The following is a 19,624-nucleotide window of genomic DNA, read 5'->3' on the forward strand; positions in this document are numbered from 1 at the left end:
TTTTCCAGCGAAGCAGCTCACTTGCAAATCAAGGGATGCTCATGGTGGGTTTTATCCTAGAACAAATTACTGCCTCAGGGTAAACTAGGCTGAGGTTTGTAATTTAAGAAAATTAATACATGTTTAACTGCAGCAGAATTAACAGCTCCAGTGCAATTATTGTTATCAGCGTGCGCAGGATGGGAATCTTAGTCTTACAAAATTGAGCAGAAAACCAGCCACTTTTCCACAATAAGGCTTTCCAGAGTTCTTTAGTTACGCCCTCAGCCTTCAGACTATCTCATTTTCAATGTGATTCAGGGCTGGCATATCTGGGATATCTGCTGCTTTGGGACTGGTCAGTGATGCTGGAAGGTTTTTGGGGGCCAGGCTGTGCCAGCTCTCATGGTGCAAGGGGAAAAGCAAACAGCCCCAGGCTGGGGCTGGGGGTAGTTGTGCTATTACAATTTTCTTTGCAAGGTTTGGAAGATTTATAGCTGTTTGTGCTAAAGCAGGGGTGAAAGAGGAAGGTATCCTGTATCCTCCTCACCAAGGCCTTTTGTACAGTCTCCGGCCTGAGGATCGTGGCAGCTTGCCATGAAAAATCGGTTTCTATTTCTGTTTCTTTTGTCTGCTGACCTGACCTAAGAAACCTCTCTGCTGGCAGCATAATACAGAGGAAAAATAATAAAGATCTAAACATAGATGAAGTTGTTTAGCACAGATTTCTCACTTTTCATTGTGTTTATTAAAATGAGGAGAGCAACAGTTGAAATGCCATGCGGTTATTGCGGGCAGGGCCAGGCTGTTTGTGGCTGGAGCTGTTATGGCAGCAGCTGAAGGCAGGGAGAAATGGGAAAGTTGGCCAAGAGTGGTGTAAGGGGCCCCAAATCTGCCCTCCTGACTTGAAACCTTGGTTGAAAGCATTCTATGCCACTGCATCTTCCCTATCGGGCTGGTACCCACAGCTGTGGGCTGGGTATGGCTTTGAATTCACCCTTCGGTTGCCTGAGTGGAAATACCCAAAAACCCCCCAAAAGCATCGCATGGTTTAGATATGATCATGTGAAACTTGGCAGCGGCGGTTGGCTGGCACAGTTGGCCTCTGTTTGCAGCAGCCGGCGACAAAAACAGGCACCAGTGAAAGTCTGTTGGGTGATGACTTTTTTCCATTGCAGCAGCTGACAGGGTTGTCCTGCCATGGTTTTCCTGTTGAGCATCAGGGGTGTATCTGCAGAGAGCCCCGTCCGCCTGCGCAACCCAACCTTCATGATCCTGTGCTTTCTTCTTTTATTGTCAGCGGGATGTGGGAATGTCAGTGGGAATGAGATCATCATCCTTGATCCTCTCTTGGGACATGGTCAGTTGGTGGGAAGCTGGGGAAGGGTCTGGAGCATCAGGAGTGGCTGAGTGAGCTGAGGGAGCTCAACCTGGAGAAAACAAGGCCCAGGAGGGACCTTCTTGCTCTCTACAACTCCCTGACAGGAAGGTGGAGTGAGGTGGGAGTAGGTCTCTTCTCCCAGGTAGCAAGCAACAGAACAAGAGGAAACACCCTCAAGTTGAACCAAGGGAGGTATAGATTGGATATTAGGGAATACTTTTTCATGGAAAGAGTTGTCCAGCCCTGGAACAGGCTGTCCAGGGCAATGGTGGAGTCACCATCGCTGGAAAGATTTAAAAGCCCCATAAAAGTGGCACTCGGGGACATGGGTTAGTGGGTGCCTTGGCAGTGATGAGGAAGTGGGTGGACTTGATGTCTTTGGAGAGCTTTTAATGATACTGTGTTTCTATGATTCTGTTCTATGATTCTGTGGTTTCTGAATGCAGCAGTAACCAGGTTTGCAGTCTTCCTACATGGAGCTGCCTGCAGCCATACCCATCTCAGCCTCCGGACTTTGGAGGTCTGGGTTTCTGGGAGCTTTACCCAGGCACTGCAAAACCCATCTCATAAAAGGAATATCTTTAGGCTGACCCTGTAGCCATGCAACAGGTCACCCCATCTTTTGCTGTGCTGCATTGAAAGACTTTAATAAAGCTGAATTTGCAGGGGAAACAAATTCACCTGTAAATAAGATGAATGAAATAGAATAAATAAATAAATAAATAAATAAGTGATATAAGAGGGGAATAAAGTAAGTGTATTCTTTTTAAAAAAGTGAGCCTATCAAACAATTTGTTTCTTTAAATAAATGCTTGGCCTTATGTTTCTTAGAGAAATGCAAACAATTGGCTCTGCTAGGAACACCTGGGATCTTTAAGGCAACCCCAGAGGGATGCTAAACCCAGGGTGCAGCAGAAGAGTAGGAGAGTGGGGTAGCTGGTGTCCATTTCACCTTCCTGTTCCATGGGGTAACTGGGCAGGGGGGCACCTGACCCAGAGCACCCAGGTGAGCAGAGATTTGGGGGATGGAGGGGAGATGCATGATAAGCCTCACAGCTGGGCCCTAAGAACAGCGTCTTGCATGGCTTCTGTTAGACACAGTATCTTGGGCTCGGCTAGGGAGAGATGCTCAGAGCCTTAGTGGGGATAAGTTGGTTTCACTGGAGCAGTGCTGTTTTAGCAGTGGATGAGAGCAGGACAGCAGGACAGCTCTCAGCCTCAACAGAGTGTTGGGGTGGCTTTTGGCTACCATAGGCTCTGATACCTGGTTGGGGTTTCTGTGCTGTGCCAGGCAGATCGGTGCCTAGTGAGACACCCTCCTTTCTGTTAGGACCATCCTAATGCCTATCTCATCTCCTTTCTAGTGTTTTGTCCCCAGGGTCCATCTTGCCCCAAATTTGTACTCTTCACTTCCAGTTTTTGTGAGACTCTCAGGCAGTTACTGGTTGTGTAGCCCAGGACAAACTGCCCACATCTGAGACACAATTTAGCACCAAGATAACCAGTGGCCATATCATTTTTGTACTGCTGAATTCCCCTTAGCTAGTGTGATCTGGAATATCCAAAGCAATGCTTTTATCTTCCTCTGGCAGTTTTGCTCCTGCTGGGATTGTCACTTGTCTCTCTCTCCATCTACTCCGCACAACCCGCTCTGCTGGCAGTTCAGGAAACCATATTCCAAGAGTTAATTAATTTGTACTGGAAAACGTCCCATATGCTACTCTTTTGTTTATGGACGTAGAAAGCGAAACGCAGAATTAATTAACGCTAATGCCTGTGCGTGTGTGTTGTTTTGTTTTTTTCTTTTTTTCCTCTTTTGCGAACCAGAAAATGACAGATGGAGAGATCTCAGCAGGAAGTGTCCACTCCAGCTCGAGCAGCCGGGCGCCAGCATCTGGGACTGCTTGTCGGACAAGGGCGAGGAGTGCCCGCGCTGGCCGAGAGAGGGGACCAGCACCTGCTCTGTCACCAACCTCATCAAGGACCTGAGTCTCAGCGACCCCCACGGCAACCCCTCGGCCCCCCCAAGCAAGCGCCAGTGCCGCTCGCTCTCCTTTTCCGACGAGATGTCCGGCTGCGGGACCTCGTGGAGACCGCTGGGCTCCAAGGTGTGGACGCCGGTGGAGAAGCGCCGGTGCTACAGCGGGGGCAGCGTGCAGCGCTACTCCAATGGCTTTGCCACCATGCAGAGGAGCTCCAGCTTCAGCCTGCCCTCGCGCTCCAACGCGCTCTGCGGTGAGCATCCCTCCCTGGGCGGCCGCGTGGGGTGCCAGCCAAGGAAAGCGGCCGCTGGTGGGCACGGGGGAGAGCGGGTGGACATCCAGAGGTCTCTGTCCTGCTCGCACGACCGCTTCTCCTGCTCGGAGTATGGTGTACCCTCGGCCAGCAGCACGCCTGCCTCCACGCCGGAGCTGGGCCGCCGTGCCGCGGGACTCTCCCGCAGCCGCTCCCAGCCCTGCGTCCTCAACGACAAGAAGGTGGGAGTCAAGCGGCGGAGACCGGAGGAGGTTCAGGAGCAGCGGCCATCGCTGGACCTCGCCAAGATGACCCAGGTAAGAGGTGGTGGGGCTGTCCCTGCGAGGGGGCTCAGCAGAGGGGGGATATTAAGGAGCTGTTCTCTACTTGGCTAAAGAGCTTTCAGCATCCTCCAAGATGCAGGTAATACAGAGTAATGCAGGTGTTACAGGGAAACACATCCTTCTGTCCCAGCAGATACCCATTGCCTTCCAAATGGATTTCTTCCCTGCCTATCTGTTCTATACTGATTTTTGCACAGCGAGTCCACCATGTCACCATTTCCTCCTGGCACGGGTTTCAAGCAGGAATATGTTGAACCCCACAATTTTGAGCTCAGGTGAGAGGAGCCCTGTGTCTGCCATGCCGAGATGGAGGCAGTACCTTGAGGCACCCAGCCCTGGCTCCATCAGGAGCTGAGTTCTTACTGCTACAGGCTTTACTTGCTCTTAGCCTCTGTAATTTTCCACTCTGGAGATGTTATCACGTTTCATTTTCAGATGCAAACACAGAGCACAACCTCCCTCTTCAATCTGCTGTGCAGAGCCAGATAACAGTTCTGAAGCACGAATCAGGGAGGAGTTTGCTCCTGAGCCCTCTCCCTGCAGGACTAAGTGACTGGACTCTGGTGAGACACAGAGTGAGGGGCTGCATCGAAGGACAGCACGAGCAACGTTTCCATTTCACACTCATTTCTTTTCCTGCCGTTTCATGACTTGACATTTCCCACATCAATAATTCATAGTTGTGAAGTCAGTGGCACCACAAGATCTGTGTGGGATGGAGATAACAGGGTGTGAAAACCCCAGGGCCTGTGGGAGTGGGGGCACCTTGACCATCTCCCGGGCTGAGCTGTCACCTTCTGCAGGCCAGAAAAGTTCCCTCATGGTTTCAGTTCGATGTGGTTGCCTGCTCTGCTTTATCTCAGAGCAAACTGGGTCTGCATCTGCCCTGGTGCTTTCTCGTAGGGCCTGTCTGGTGCAAGGCATCCGCTTGTTGTTGGCAGGAAAACTGGTGGGAGCAATTCAATAGGTGGGATGGGGAAACAGCTGGGAAACACCCAGTGGATGACATCCAGTGCTGTGTGTGCATTTTCTCCTTACAAGAACATGATATTTTATGGTGTTTCGTGCTTGGCAGCACAGAGGGTGTTTGAAGGAGTGCAGTGGTGTGTTGGAGGAAGAGATTGGCTTTTCCTACTCCAGGGGAGCTTAGAGGATAAAAAGGGTGAGGGAGTCCCATATCTGGGTGATAGCAGGGGAATAGCACGAGGATTGCTCTTGTCTTTTGATAAATCACGGCAACAACATTTAATATTCTAGCTTGTTTTATTAGATAACAAGCTGAATAGGCAGTAAAAACCACTTACATGTGTTACTGTATTTTACTAGGCACAGTGTGGAACAGCACAACTGTCTCCTTCTAATTCTCTCTGTACAAGCAGGCACATGTTGTTTCATCTCCCTGCAAGTGTCCAAGGCCAGGTTGGATGGGGCTTGGACCAACCTGGTCCCTGGAGGGTGTCCCTGCCCACGGCAGGGGGTGGAAGGAGATGATCTTTAAGGTCTCTTCCAACCCAAACCTTCTATGATGCTATGTGTGGATGTCTTGGATGCCTGTGCTGGAGTTTTGCAGCAAACCAAAACCTGAAAAAGATGCAAATTGCTCCCAAACCTTTGAAAGCCTCTTCTTGTCGCTGTTCTTCCAGCCTTGAGAGCCCATGGATGCTCCTTCCTGGCTCCCTTTGTGCCCATCAGTGGTTTAGCACCAGCTGTAGCTCATCTGGAGCCCTTCCAGGTCCCTGCCAAGAACTGCTTGACCTTCCTAACCATTTGCAAGCTATTCTTAAATCCTGCTCTCCAGGTTGATTTTCTGCTGTCATTGGAAGCATGGAAGAGAAGCAGGAAACAGAAACAGGAGTGGGGATGGCACAAACAAATGCTTACAGTTCTGAACCAGCCAGGATGCTGGAAGCAGCAGCGTGTCACTGGAGCAGGGGTGTTTGGTAATGGAATTTCAGGAGAAGGGCTCTGGCCTGTGTAGCAGGGACTGTTCGGCAGGAGAGAGGTGCAGACACTCCTCTCTTCAAGCTGACAGAGGGCAGGGTTAAATTAGATATTGGGAGGAAATCTTCATGGAGAGGATGGTGAGGCCCTGGAATAGGTTGCCCAGAGAAGCTGTGGCTGCCCCATTGCTGGAAGTGTCCAAGGTCAGGTTGGATGAGGCTTGGAGCAACCTGGGATAGTGGAAGGTGTCCCTGCCCATGGCAGGGGTTGGAATGAAATGATCTTTAATGTCCCTTCCAGCCCAAATCATTCTGTGATTCTCTGGTGTGATGGACAGGGAAGGAGGAGCGTGTCCAGACTCTGCCTGGGCACTGACCTTGCCTGCCCTCTGAGGATGTTTTGGGGCAAAGCCAACTTCTCCATCACATCAATCCAAGGGGGAAAGTTTGTTGGCTAGGAAACAAAGGGCTTGGCCAGGGAGATCCTGGGGATGAGCAGGAGCTTCCCTTTCCCTCCATTGAATTCTGAGCCTAGGCACACATTTATAGTTTGGACAGCCATGGCTTTGATATGGGCAGGTGATCCAAGGATGACAAAAATCTAATCACTTGTACGTCCAAAAGCAGCTTAGTCCATGTTCCTGGAAAATCTTCAGCTTGAGGAATAGCTGTGTTTTCTCTGGCTACTGTCCTCCACATAAAAAAAACTCTTCCAAAGCAAGAAAGCAATGCCTGAGCACTCAGAGTTGCTCAGAGTTTGGGGGATTCATCCTCTGCAAGAAACAATACCACAAGAAAAGTGTGTAGAAGCTCCACACTGCAAGGGTTGAGTGCTGTAGAAACAAGGAAGGAATTTCCTGGGGCAGCATCTCCCCCAGTGTCAGTGGGACTCCCTCTCCCAATCTCTCCTCTCCTGCTCGTCCAGGCTGGGTGGCCGGTGCCAAATGCCCAGCAGTTGCTACAACCAACAACCAACAACAGCGTCACTAAGGAACTCCACCACTGGGATCCAGTCCAAGCAGGTTCCACGGAGTGTTCTCAGTTTCTAGAGAGGAAACCCAGCTGGACTCGGGTGCCCATGGCAGTGGGTGAGTCCCAAGGGCAGGGATGTGCTGCTGGGTTTGGGGCAGCAGGGAGGGAAGAAGAGAGGAGTCTGGAGCAGAGAGGGAAGAAAGCAAGGCTGGGAGCTGTGCATGGGTCAGGGTTTTCAGAGCTGCTATGTTGTGGAAAGCAGTGCTGGCAGGCTGCTCCCTGTGTGGGAGGACTGGCACAGAGGGACAAGCAGGATGAGGCAAGTCATGGTGAGCATTCTTGCCTTTGGTGGGGCACGGTCAGAGTCCTCCCCAGCACGGGAATGCCGGGAAAACCAACTAATTCCTTGTGGGTTGCAGGAGATGGGGGATAAGTGTGCTCGAGAAAACCCTACAGGTCTGAGGTTCCCCCCTAGGCTGCTTTTAATGTTTCCACTCCAGGAGACTGGAAGGCTGGGTGATTTCAGAGCAAGAGCTGAAATCATGGCAAGGTGTCTGTGTCCCTGAGTCTGGCTTTATACAGTGTAGAAATAGCTTGAGTGCAATTGTCTTCATGATCCAAAGCAAAGGACAGCCAAAATGTCCAGATCATTCTCTTTGCAGGTGGGGAAACTGAGGCACGAGGCATGCCATGAGTCCCTGGGTGCTAAAGGCAGAGCTGGGCACTGAGCCTCAGGGTGCTGAGTGCTGGATCAGCATCTGGCTCTGGCAGTGGATTGGTTAAGTTTCTGCTTGTGCTGGTAACCACATGTGTTTATAGGCCTGAAACCCCGCACCATAATCAAAATTAAAATAATTTGACCTGAAAGAAATGTTTTCTTCATACCAGGAAGGGTATTTAGGCCAGGCAGGAGGGGAGGGAGCCGCTCCTGGAAGCAATTACATGGCCACATAACTGGGCTAATTAAGAAAGAGACCTAAATGTTAAAGTTAAGCTGGGAGGAAAATAGTTGGGAAAACATTGCCTTTAATTCCTCAAAATCCTGGTTGTGTCTCTTCTGTCTGCAGTTCTCATGGCTGAGAGAGGGGAGGTGAGCCCATATCCCTCTCTTGTTATTTACTCATGTGGCACCAACTTCAGGCTTCAACTTCAGGCAGAAACCAAACCATGAACATGGTTGTTGTTGAAGTAGCAACAACTTTTAAAAGCCACAGCACCTCAACAATCCTTCTGCTCTTTTTATATGCATGCCAACTCTCTGCTTTGGGCCTCTTCACCTTCCAACTGGGTATGAACCTGGCGGGACACACTCAGGTGAGTGGGTGATGGTGATGTGTCATTTAATGATCCCGTGTCTGGAGGCAGGTGAGGTGTGAAGAAGGTGGTTTCTGTTCTTCACCCCAATCAAGAAGAGTTTGGGTACCTGGCCTGGCATCTCTGACCTCCTTAACATAAGAACATCAACCATCCACTCTTTTCAGTGCAGAACTTGGGCTTGCTTTTCAGCTTCAGCTTTTATTTCCTTTTTCCGCGTAAAGCACAAGCCCAAAGAGGACAACATCCCACCCCTGAGATCCTGGCAGTTGTTCTGACAGTGTGTTAATTAATCTCCTCACAGTGTGCTCTCCTTCCCAGGCACAGTGCTCTCCATCTTGCAGCTCCAGGGACTGTGTCTGTAGTGGCAGGTTGTGATCAGAAATGGTTGGGACCAGGTTTTTTGTGACCTGTGAGGTTTCTCAAAGAGCTGGTTTTCTTTTTCTGTTGTGGGTACACCTAAAATATACAAGAGATGAGAAATGTGGCTTGGACCCCAGGCACCCTTCTAGCTGAGCTGATTTTGGCAGGAGTGGGTGGTTTCACCCTTTCCAAGGCACAGGAAGAAGTGGCTGGGTGTATTAGGTGAGGAAAATGAATTTTCTATAATAAAGGCAAACTCTGCTGGGGTTGCTGTGTGGTGGAGAGACACCCCCGTGCTTTTCCTCTCCAAGGGTCTGGTGCAATTCTTCTCCAGAGGCACTTGACATCTCCTACCTCCACATCCGCTGCTTTCTGACATCTCCATGCCAACATTTCCTGGGATCTGGGGTGTTGCGTGCCAAAACACCTCGTGGCAGTGCAAACACTGCGTTTGGTGGCTTGTCTGAGTCATCTCCGGGAAGCCGAGCCATGGCCAGCCCTGATGTTGGCGTGTGCTGGCTGAGCAGATTGTGTTCCTTCACACAGGCTCCGGGGAGCTGCACGGGAGACACAACACGTCTGTCACACCGGAATGGGAATACGGAATCGTCCCCGGCTGCGGCAACGAGAGCTCGTGCTATCTCTTCCCCATTCTGTTTCCTGCCTTCTATAGTTCTGATCTGGGTGTCACTGAGAGATTTGAATTTGCCTTGACACAGTTCTAAACACAGCTATCCTTTATGCAGATGAGGTTTTCAAATGGATCATTTATATTTTTATTTATATATAAATGTATATATATAGGAGTCAAGGCAAGGCTGGACGGGGCTTGAAGCAACCTGGTCTGGTGGTGGAAAGTGTCCCTGCCCACTGCAGTGAGTTGGAACCTGGCAGTTTTAAGGTCCTTTCCAAATAAACCATTCTATTTTATTATGATATCTATAGATATGAATATACATATAGATATTTGTTCAACCCCATGTTCCTTCCAGCACCAACCCCAAACAGGTGTAGCTCTGGCTGGAAATGGTGGAGATCTTGTAGCGTTTTGAAATACAACTTTCCACAAAAAGAAAGGCACAAACATCTTTGTGGAATGTAAAGCATAACACTGCTGGCAGTAATTGCCAGATGTGAGGAGAGATATTGGTTCCTCACAGTACTAAGTGCCCTTGGGATCTGTGCACTGGCAGTAAATGAAGATTTGGGATGGCACTTGTGCCCCATTTCTGATGGCACTACAAGGTTTTGGCTTCTCTGTGAGCCTTTAAAGCAGTTGCAATTTGAAGAGCTACATTGCTCATAATAAATACTGTACTACTGGTATTTTCCCCTGGAGTTTTCTCTATGTCCATTTAATTTTCTGTACCCATGAACACTGAGGACTCCCAGGCAGCTGGCAAAGTACTTCTTCTCCATGAAGCTCCATGTTATTTAATGTCTTACAGTATATGGGACAGAGAGTAGTTGCTATAGAAAAAATAAGACAATTAAAATAAAATATTCCCTTGCATCTCCATGGGTTATGGAGAGCATCCCATGGTTAAGAGTTCACCATGGTTAAGAGTTCACCTGTGGTGGGCTGTGGGGGATGGATGGATGGATGGATGGATGGATGGATGGATGGATGGATGGATGGATGGATGGATGAGAGGGTGCTGGCAGCAGTGGACACCAGCTGAGGACGTGGTGAGGATGAAGCACTGGGTGTGCCTGATAAGGATGAGTTATAGAGAAGACTTTGTGCCTGAAAGATGCCTGTTGTGGGAAGGGTGCTGGGTACAACAGCACTATTCACGTTGCTCGCTGGCTGCCGTGGACAGACAGTGCCATCCACGGGGTGACCTCACTGTCCTCCAGGGAGCACGTGCCTTCACAGGATGGGGTCATCTGCATCAGGAATCACAGGAGCATCCCCCTCAAATGAGGATGTGTCATTCATGTGGATTTCAGAATTAAAATCAGCTCCAGTCTGGGCTGGAGATCCAGTGGATCTCCACACACAGTGGAGTGCGTAGTGCCCACAATGTTTGGGAGCCTGTCTGGCCCTCATCTGTTCTCCCCTCCAAACTAATGGATAGTGGCAGTTTCCATGAGCATCCTTGCACAAGGGAGCTTGTACACTGCCAAAGCTGAGGTCTTGACACTGAGTGGGAAGAAGTTCCAAACTGCAGGATGGAAGAAGGGACCTCTCCCCTCTGAGCATCTGGCACTTTCCTTGAGGGGTGAAATTCTCTATGTTTTCACGTAAGAAGATTTTCTGTTTGAATTTTGGCACCTTTTAGACTTGCTGGTGGGGCAGGAGGGGTGGCAGTGACCTTGGTCGGCGTCAGCACCCTCTCGAGCTGGTGACAAATATTGCCAAATGTAGTGATAGGCGAAAAACTGGAGGTTTGAAATTCCAGACGTATCCCAGGAAATAGTTTGCTATTGATGTAACTTCTGAGACAGATTCCAGCTTCCAAGCCCCAGTGTTTTTTAAATAAACAGGAATGAGAGTCTGCAAAGGTCAGTTTGTGGCTTGGTGGGAAAAAGCCTTCGGTTCAGGATCAAAAGGAACTGATTTGGTTCAGAGGGCATGGAGGACCTTGGAGGCTGGCTGGTTTTAACTCTGGCCAGACTGTTGCATATGATGCCATCTTTTCATTGCCCTGGTATTTTGCTACTTACATACACAAGTAGTTGAAAAAATTTCAAGTTGGTATTGGAAGTTCATAATGATGTTTGCTCCTGGCATAAACTGTTAATGGGTTTTTTTCCCTCCCTATTCCCTTGACAAACAGTTCTCGGTAGTTACTGAAGTACAGCAAACCGTGTCTTGGCTGGTGTCCATGGAGGGAATGGAGACCAGGCTGTGCTTCTGAGGTTGCTGCTGGTGTAAGCCCATGTTGCTGACACAGAGCCATAGAACCACAGAATGGTTTGGGTGGGAACTGACCTTAATGACCATTTACCTTCTACTAGACCAGGTTGCTCCAAGCCTTATCCAGCATTGCTTTGAACACTTCCAGAAATGGGGCATCCACAGTCTCCCTGGACAACCTGTGCCAGTGTTTCACTACCCTCATAATTTCCTCCTGATATCCCATCTAACCCTGCTCTCTGTCAGTGTGAAACCATTCTCCCTTGTCCTGTCACTCCATGCCCTTGTCTCCCTTCCCTGCTCTCTTGTAGCCCCTTCAGGTACTGGAAGGTGCTGTAAGGTCTCTTCAAGTTCCATCCCATCCCATCCCATCCCATCCCATCCCATCCCATCCCATCCCATCCCATCCCATCCCATCCTACCCCCTGTGCCTGGCTCTATCCCCTGCTTCTCTCTCCAACCCCTGCTCCCAGCCCCACTCCCTGCTCCCAGCTCCATCCCCTGCTCCCAGTCTATCCCACCATGAGGTCCAGGGATATGGGGTTTGGTATCGCACCGTTGTTCACACTCACATGGGAGGACAGGGCTGGGAACACAAACAAAGCTTGGCAGTGTCTGTCCCAAACATGGACAAAATCCAATTGTATCCCGAGGACGCACATCTGATTCACCACATGCTGTTTAACCCTCCAGTCCCTGGGCTTGTGCACTATGTGACCCCAAAGAGCAGCTTTCAGGAAGCACAGAGACTCATCCTTGAAGGAATCAACAAGTTCAAAAGTGGCACTTTGGCTCTAAAAAGCCAAAAGTGATTTTTCATGCTGGTTTTAAATAAACCCCCCAAACTCCAGCATTCAGGAGATTTCCAGGCTTGCTGCTCTCCCCCACAGTTCAGGTGGATGCAGCAACAGCAGCATTTGCAGGTGTTGGTTGGGTTTTTCTCCCCTCAGAGATGCTCATTAATCACATCTTCTGCCAGAAGATTTTGGAGGCATTCAGCAACTGGAGCAGGGTGAAGATTTTAGATCCATGGCTAAGCCCAGTGCAGTGGTGGGAATGGCTCCTTTGGGCACAGGGAAATGTGGCTGTGGCATCCTGAGCAGCCGGTGGGTTTGTAGAAAATATATTTTCTATGCAGAATTCTAGTAGTGATGATCAGAACAGTTATTTTGGAACCTCTTGCCTTTCAAAGATCTACCACAGCATCTCAGGAACGCAAAGCATTTCAGGTGCTAAATAGATAATAAATAAATAAGGGCACTTCATTTTTTCCTTTCAAGAGAAAGGTGCTCAGAGTCAGCCCAAAGTGGAGGCTGTGTCAGAAAAGTGAGGTGTATTTTGGGTCTGCATTTGATTTGCAGGATTCCTCGGTCCTGGATGTGACGGTGGGTGCAGGTGCCCTCAGAGCAGGGACAGGCACATGACTCCAGATTCCTCTTCCCCTCACATTTTGATTCCAACCTGACATTAATTTAATGCCTGGGAAAAAGCAGGCTGCTGTTATCATCTGAAATCAGTCCCTGCTCTGGGTGTGTTGTGGGAGGTGATGTTGGCACAGGAGCTATTTGGGATTAGGGGCACCCTTGTACCTCCTGCCTCGTGTTTGACATCCCAGGTTTACACACCACAGGACCTCTTTTCCATAAACTCTGGATTTGTGGTCATCCACACTATGATTTCATCCCTTTTCTTGCTGATAGTCCCTCTTTGGTGCTGCTGCAACAGTGACATTAAGTTTGGTTATGATTTTTATAAGATCCTGCCTTATAACTTAGGGCTTAAATTGAGATTGCAATGGCATAATAGAAATACTGCTTTTATACTGAAAATTATGCAAATAGTACAAAATTGGAATAGGGCTGAAGTTCTTAAAAAATATGGCTAAAAAAATTAAGAAATTCCTATTAGTGATGCTTCATCCAAACTTGGGATGAGTCGAACAACCAGCATCTCTGAATTTCCCCAAAGAGGAACCATTCCAAATCCTGAAGTTTTGCCAGCTCTGGGGATGAGCCAAGTTCAGGCTTACCTTTGCTCATACCAGAACCACTCCACTTAAATGCATGGCATTGCAACAGCAGCATCAGGAGAGCCCAGCCCTGATGCCACCATCCCCACTGGGCTCTTGGCAGCATGTGTTGGCACAAGGGCCCTGCAGTGCTCAGGGGTGCCCTGCCACAGCCTCTTGGGATGCAGAGGGCAAGGCAGGGAGGCTGTGAAAGGCTGGGAAGGCAACCTGGAAATAAATAAATACACAGTGATCGCTAATGACTTGTCTGAGCAAATGGATTTCTCCAGCTCCTAGCAAAGAGTTTGGTGTCTGTTAGGGAAAATATTTGTTGTTGGCAGGAAATTAGGATTTCCTGCAATTATGTTATGAATAGGAATGGGCTGGGAGGCTGTGCTGGGACCAAGTGCCCATGAGTGGGATGCTGAGGGATGGGACAGTTGGGTCCTGCAGTGTTCACTGTTCTCTGATTCCATGCATTGCTGTGCCTGCTGTATTTCTCCTGGTTTCTGGGATTCATCTCTCCAGCATCTCCCTGAGGCTCTGTAGCACCAGAGGGATTCCTGTTGGTGGATCATGTAGCAGCTTTTTCTTTTGCACATGTGGAATCTCCCTGAATGTCCTCACTGTCACTGGGGCAGCTACAGATCTGCAAAAGACAAGAGCAGATCTGTGAGTAAAACCAAATTACCTCCATAGGCTCCAAAGGCAGTGTCAATACTAATGACTTAAAATCTCCTTTTTACTCTTGTTCTTGACTTGTTTAATACAGAGGTGTGATATGACTTGGTAAGATAATAGATACTTCCAAGTCTGCTTGTGAAAACTGTTTTTCACACCAAACAGAATAAAACCAAAATTATCCATTAAAGCTGTAGACCTTCAATAGACCAAGTAAGCACTTGTGCCTGTTATGGCAGAATGAGGACTGGAGCTGAGTAAATATTGTTCTTTAGTGCATGAAAAGGGAAAAGCTGGGAAGGCAGATATGGAAAACCAGGGCAGGGTTGTGGTACCCACCAGCAGCAGGGCAAGGAAACACCCCCTCTGTACTGGGGATGCTGCTGCAGGCAAGCTCTGCAGCACCTCAGCCTGATGAGGGGAGTGCCTTCGAGTTGCTCAATGCCTCTATAGATAAAATTTTTAAAAATATTTAAAATAGCAGATGAGTTTGAGCTCCCTGCAATGGCAACACCACATATAACACAGCTCTGCTCTGCTCCAGGCACAGGGGCTCCGTTTGCTTTTCACACACCCCATCACTGCCTCCTGTGTTTTCCTTCCTCAGGTATTTCAGTCATTTCTTTCCCAACACTTCATCGCTCAGAGGCTCCTTCTGTGGGAAGACAGGGAATGTGTGAGACCCCCAAACCTCCTCCTCATGGCAATGTTGATCTTGGGAGCTGCATGTGGCAGCTCCTGGGAGGAAGATGGTTCTGTCTTCCTCTTTTTGGGGAGCCCAACCTACAGCAAGTGAGGTGCTGGTGAGACCTATTTGGGGCATCACTGAGCTGGTAACGTGCTTGGTCAGAGCACGGCCCCAGTGCCTGTGCAGCAGCCTGGACCTGTTGGCAAAACTGCTGAGGTGCTCCTTGGTTCTAGAGACAGGTGGTTATTGGAGTCCCAAGGCTGAGCCATGCCTGCTACTGCTCCTTCCCCATGTCCTTTCCTCCCCTTCCCACTCACTGGGAAACCAGCCTGGGGATGAAGTTGGGGAAGATTGTGGGTGTCTTCAGAGCAATGGAGAGCTTTGAACCCGAGTGATGTGTGTGTGTGTGTGTGTGTGTGCATGGCCTGAATCACACCAGCTGCTATAATGAAGCTCTACAGAGTTTCAAAACCAAAGCAAACCCATTTTCCAGCCTCATTTTCCAGTCTCCAGCACCTGGCCCTCCTCCTCAGCAGCACGGATGAGTGCTTTTCCTGGCACAAATGCCAGGTAGGATTTACTGTGATGCAAACGACCAAAGCATTTATTTATAATGATACAAAGATAACTATGAAGGCTGAAGGTGTATTACAAGGAGAAGTTTGCCTTGGAGAGTTATTCCAGCTTGAGCCAGGCAGAGAATCCCCCAGTGGAGGTGACTTTGTTGGCTCAGGAGGGCTGGCAGAGACGCATCATTCCCGCATGGAGCAGCCCCGCTCGCCGCTTGCTTCCCCCCTTCCCTTCTGGCACCGGGTTATTTTCAGCTCTCTGAAGCAACTGTAGCCCAGTGTGCTAACAGGAGGTGATGACAGCTTGGGAGGTAGGGCCGGTGGTGCTGACAGCTTGGAGCGTTACACCTTTCCCGGGAAAATTGTGGCAATCACCTGGCAGGGTGGAAGAGAAAGGTGTTCGAGCACAAACCGTGATCCCCGCAGGGATTTGCTCTGATAGATCCATACTGTGTTTGCAGGGATGTGTTTCAGGGAAAAGCTCACAGCTGGGGGTTTGACCAAGGGAAAAGTTATATGAAGGAATTTTGTTAGGGATTTCTGCAGCTTGCTCCCTGTAGGGCTGGATGCCGCAGTCCCTGATGGGGCCACATGCTCAAAGGTAGGGAAACCCGAGGAAAAGGAGGGATATGAGGAGTGAGTTGGATCCTGCAGACTTCCCAGATTGTATCCTGCATGGTATGGAGCATCACAAGACCCTATGGGAAGGAGACATAGCCTGAGCTTGGTCACCAGTGTGCAAGAAGGGCATGTTCTGGAGCAACCCTGCAGCTCATTCCAGAGGCCAAGTATTTGTTGTTTGTATTTTTAGATGATTTTTCAGGTCCTTGCGTTAGCAAGATCTCATTTTCTTCCTCTCCCTGAGGGATTGCCCACATGCTTGATTGTGGCAGCTTCAGGGAGAGCTGGGGGAAGAAAAGCCAGCACTTCAAATGGTCAGAAATGGGTCATTGTGGTTGGTAAAGGTGGTTTGGGTGTCAGGTCTGTCACAGATACCCACTGGGTGAAGTCAGGATGGCCAGAAATCTCCCAAAAGTCAGATTCAGGAGGGTGTCTGGATTCCCATGATTTTCCTGACCAACAGCATTTGAGGTGCCTGTTGCCCCTTTTTGTCTGGCACTGGAGGCCAAGGTTGTGGAGAGGCTTGGAGGGGACCCAGAGCTGCCTGGCCATGGGGAACAAGTGCCACTTTGTGCCACCAAACCTGCTCTTTGGCCGAAGTCAATAGAGGTTTTGACTGCCCAGTTTTGCCAGCTCAGCACTTCAGCACATGCTAAATGCACCCAATAAATAAAAAATGAGTAAAGAACTGATGGGTTGAGAACAGACACTGCATTGACGGCGGTGGCTGAACCACAGCCAGCTCATGGAATGCTGGCTTGGTGATCCCCATCCATCCTGGGGGACTCTCCTGACCCAGCCCCTGGGAAGGCAGGGTGTGGGATGTTCTGGCAGGCAGAAAACTCGCTTTCCAAGCTGTCAGACCTGTGTCAGAAGGACCTGCAGGTGGCCTTGCTCTGCCAGCAGCCACCGCAGTGCTGGGAACACCAGGACTGTTGGAAGGGGTTTTCCATCCTCTTGCAGGGAAGGCAGGAATATTACCTGGGATAACTCAAGGCTTGGGTTGCAGCATGTGTGGTTTTGAGCAGGGAACATGAGGCTGTTGGTTCGATTGTCTTAGCAAAGTCCCATAAAATGCAAAATTTCCCTGAAAGTCAAGTAGCTTCATGGCTGTTATCTGAGACATGTCCAAGCTTGGAAACATTTTTCCTGTGGATGGGAAGAATGTGCTGTGGAGCTGTTTAGTTGCTCTCCAGGCTGCATCCTCCTTCATTTATCAGTACATGCATCAGTCATCTCCCTCTCTGAAGCACTTCAGAGCATCTCCCACCCTCTCAGGATGTTCTATCCCACCTGGAGCACCCTGGCATGTCCACACCTGAGTACCAAGCCCTGGAAAGCAACAGGACCAGGAGATGAACTCAATCAAGAAGGAGAAAAATTAACATTCCCTAAAGTGCCAGAGTTTTGTTTGTAGAAGGGATTTGCACTTCTGAGAGGGCTGTTGACTTTCAGGAGACTTAGGGTTTTCAAGTGCCTGAATCACTGTTGGAAATATGCTTGCAAATTTTTCTAAGTACTAAGAAAATATTCCTCCTATGTCCTCAGGCCTCCTCCTGTGGTAATTGTGAGTTGCCCATTAACCACAACATGCAGATCTCTGCTTGAAGCTGTTGCACATTCTTCAGCACCCAGAAAACAGACCTTGTGGAGAGGCACAGCTGAGGATGATATGGGGACTGGGTGCTGTTGCATATTTAAAGGACAAATGCCTGTATTTTCACACAGGCTTAGGGATTTGGGGTTTTTGAAGGTTTCACAGGCTGAAGGCATGTGAAATGTGGCTTCTTCCAGCTTGGGCAGTGGCCAGCTCCTCCTGGAACAGCAGGAACTTCTCTGTTTAGATACAGCAGCTTCTGTGTTGTCTCCTGCAGTGACTTCTTTTACTATGTGTGTCATGCAGTGCAGCACCCAAAGCCTCTCAGCAATGTGTGGTTCATGGGTAGCAACTCAGCACAGGGACCTCTGATTTATTAAGAACTGAATGGAGAGTGACATAGAACCCCTCCATCCCCTTTAGGGGCTGCCTAAATGGGTGATCTTTCTTCATTTACAGCCTGGGGTAAGTTATTTAGGGCAAGTTGCTCCCAGCTTACCTGGATTTGAAAGAAAAGCCTCAAGCAAATGAGCCTCAATTCCCTGGGAATGTCAGTGGGGATGTTTTGAAGCAAGGCTGTGTCTCAGGCTGTGTGTTTAGTCCTCAGTTGTGCCAGAGCAGACACAGGTAGCAGCTCTGACACTCTGGGCCACCAACGCTCTGTTGGGTACTGATACTCTTCTGGTCCAACCATCCCCCCAGCACTGCCAAGCCCACCACTTAAACTGTGTCCCCAAGTGCCACATCTACACAGTTTTTAGTTCCTCCAGGAATGGGGGCTCCACCCCTGCCCTGGGCAGCCTGTTCTAGTACATGACAACCCTTTTGGTGAGGAATTTTTTGCTAATATCCAATCTAAACCTCCCCAGCACAACTTGAGGCTGTTTGCTCTTGTCATAGAACCACAGAGTCGCAGAATGGCTTTGGTTGGAAAAGATCTTCAAGACCATCTAGTTCCAACAGCAGGATTCTGTAAGCAGGGACACCTTCCACTAGACCATGTTGCTCCAAGCCCCATCCAACCTGGCCTTGAACACTTGAACCTGTGCCAATACCTCACCACCCTCACAATAAAGGCTTGACAACTCTTGTTGAGGAGATTATTCCCAATATCCAATCTAAACCTCCCCTGGCCCAGCCTGAGGCCATTCCCGCTCCTCCTGTCCCTGTTCCCTGGAGCAGAGCCTGACACACACCCCCACACACACCCCCCCCCCGGCTCCCCCTTCCTGTCAGGAATTGCAGAGAGCCAGAAGGTCCCTCCTGAGCCTCCTTTTCTCCAGGCTGAGCCCTCCCAGCTCCCTCAGCTGCTCCTGCTGCTCCAGCCCCTTCCCCAGCTTCATTCCCTTCTCTGGACACACTCCAGTCCCCTCAATGACCTTCTTGCCATGAGGGGCCCAAAACTGAGTGGTTTCAGGTTAATATCTCCAGCTAGTGAGGGACTGACTGCCCCCAGCTACTTATGGGATTCCCATTCAGGCCTATCCAGTGGGATGTGTCCAGGCCAGGTGTCTGTGAAATGTGTGCACTGTCACACACGCTCATGTACTGGCTCTTGTGAGAGGCTCACACAAGCTGCTGAGATCCTCCACGATTTCCTCCTGCTCAGACCACACACAGCCAGGGGGGTGGTCACATTACATCCATTGGCATTCACTAGTGAGGGTTTAGTTTACTCTTCTAAAAATCACCCTGGGCAAAAGGCATGCCCTGGCAGGTGAGCACACCTGTGGTCAGATGGCATCCCCTGAGAGGTGTGTGCTCTTCTGTGAAGGGTTTGGAATGCCTGCAATCTCCTTGTCATTGTCAGAATTTCAAACTGTTTTGAAGACATGACAGTGCATAAAACTCAGTAAGTTTTTGGTAAAGGTAACCAGCCATGGAGCTTCTTCGTTAAAGAGATGAGGGACAGAGAACTGCAGTCCTGTGGACTTTAGTGAGGGAGGACAGCCATGAGCCATCACAGCAGAGGGTTTAGCAGGATACAAGCTCCAGCTACTTAAAGGAAGGGGTTCACTTTCCTCTTGGCTAATAAATAGAGTTGCTGAAAATGTTAATTTATTTTTTGT

General features: G+C 49.4%; 1 protein-coding gene across 5 annotated transcripts in view; it reads left to right on the forward strand.

Annotated features, from left to right (window-relative positions):
- FAM53B (family with sequence similarity 53 member B) overlaps nt 1–19,624 on the forward strand; it is a 61,227-nt gene that overhangs the window by 37,432 nt on the left and 4,171 nt on the right. For all 5 annotated transcript variants that reach the window (XM_071563120.1, XM_071563119.1, XM_071563118.1 and 2 more), the window contains one exon: nt 3,188–3,912. In XM_071563120.1, the coding sequence (XP_071419221.1) occupies nt 3,188–3,912 (725 nt within the window). The remainder of the gene's footprint in view (nt 1–3,187; nt 3,913–19,624) is intronic.

Source organism: Pithys albifrons, chromosome 9, assembly GCF_047495875.1.
Source record: "Pithys albifrons albifrons isolate INPA30051 chromosome 9, PitAlb_v1, whole genome shotgun sequence".
Taxonomy (NCBI): Eukaryota; Metazoa; Chordata; class Aves; order Passeriformes; family Thamnophilidae; genus Pithys; species Pithys albifrons.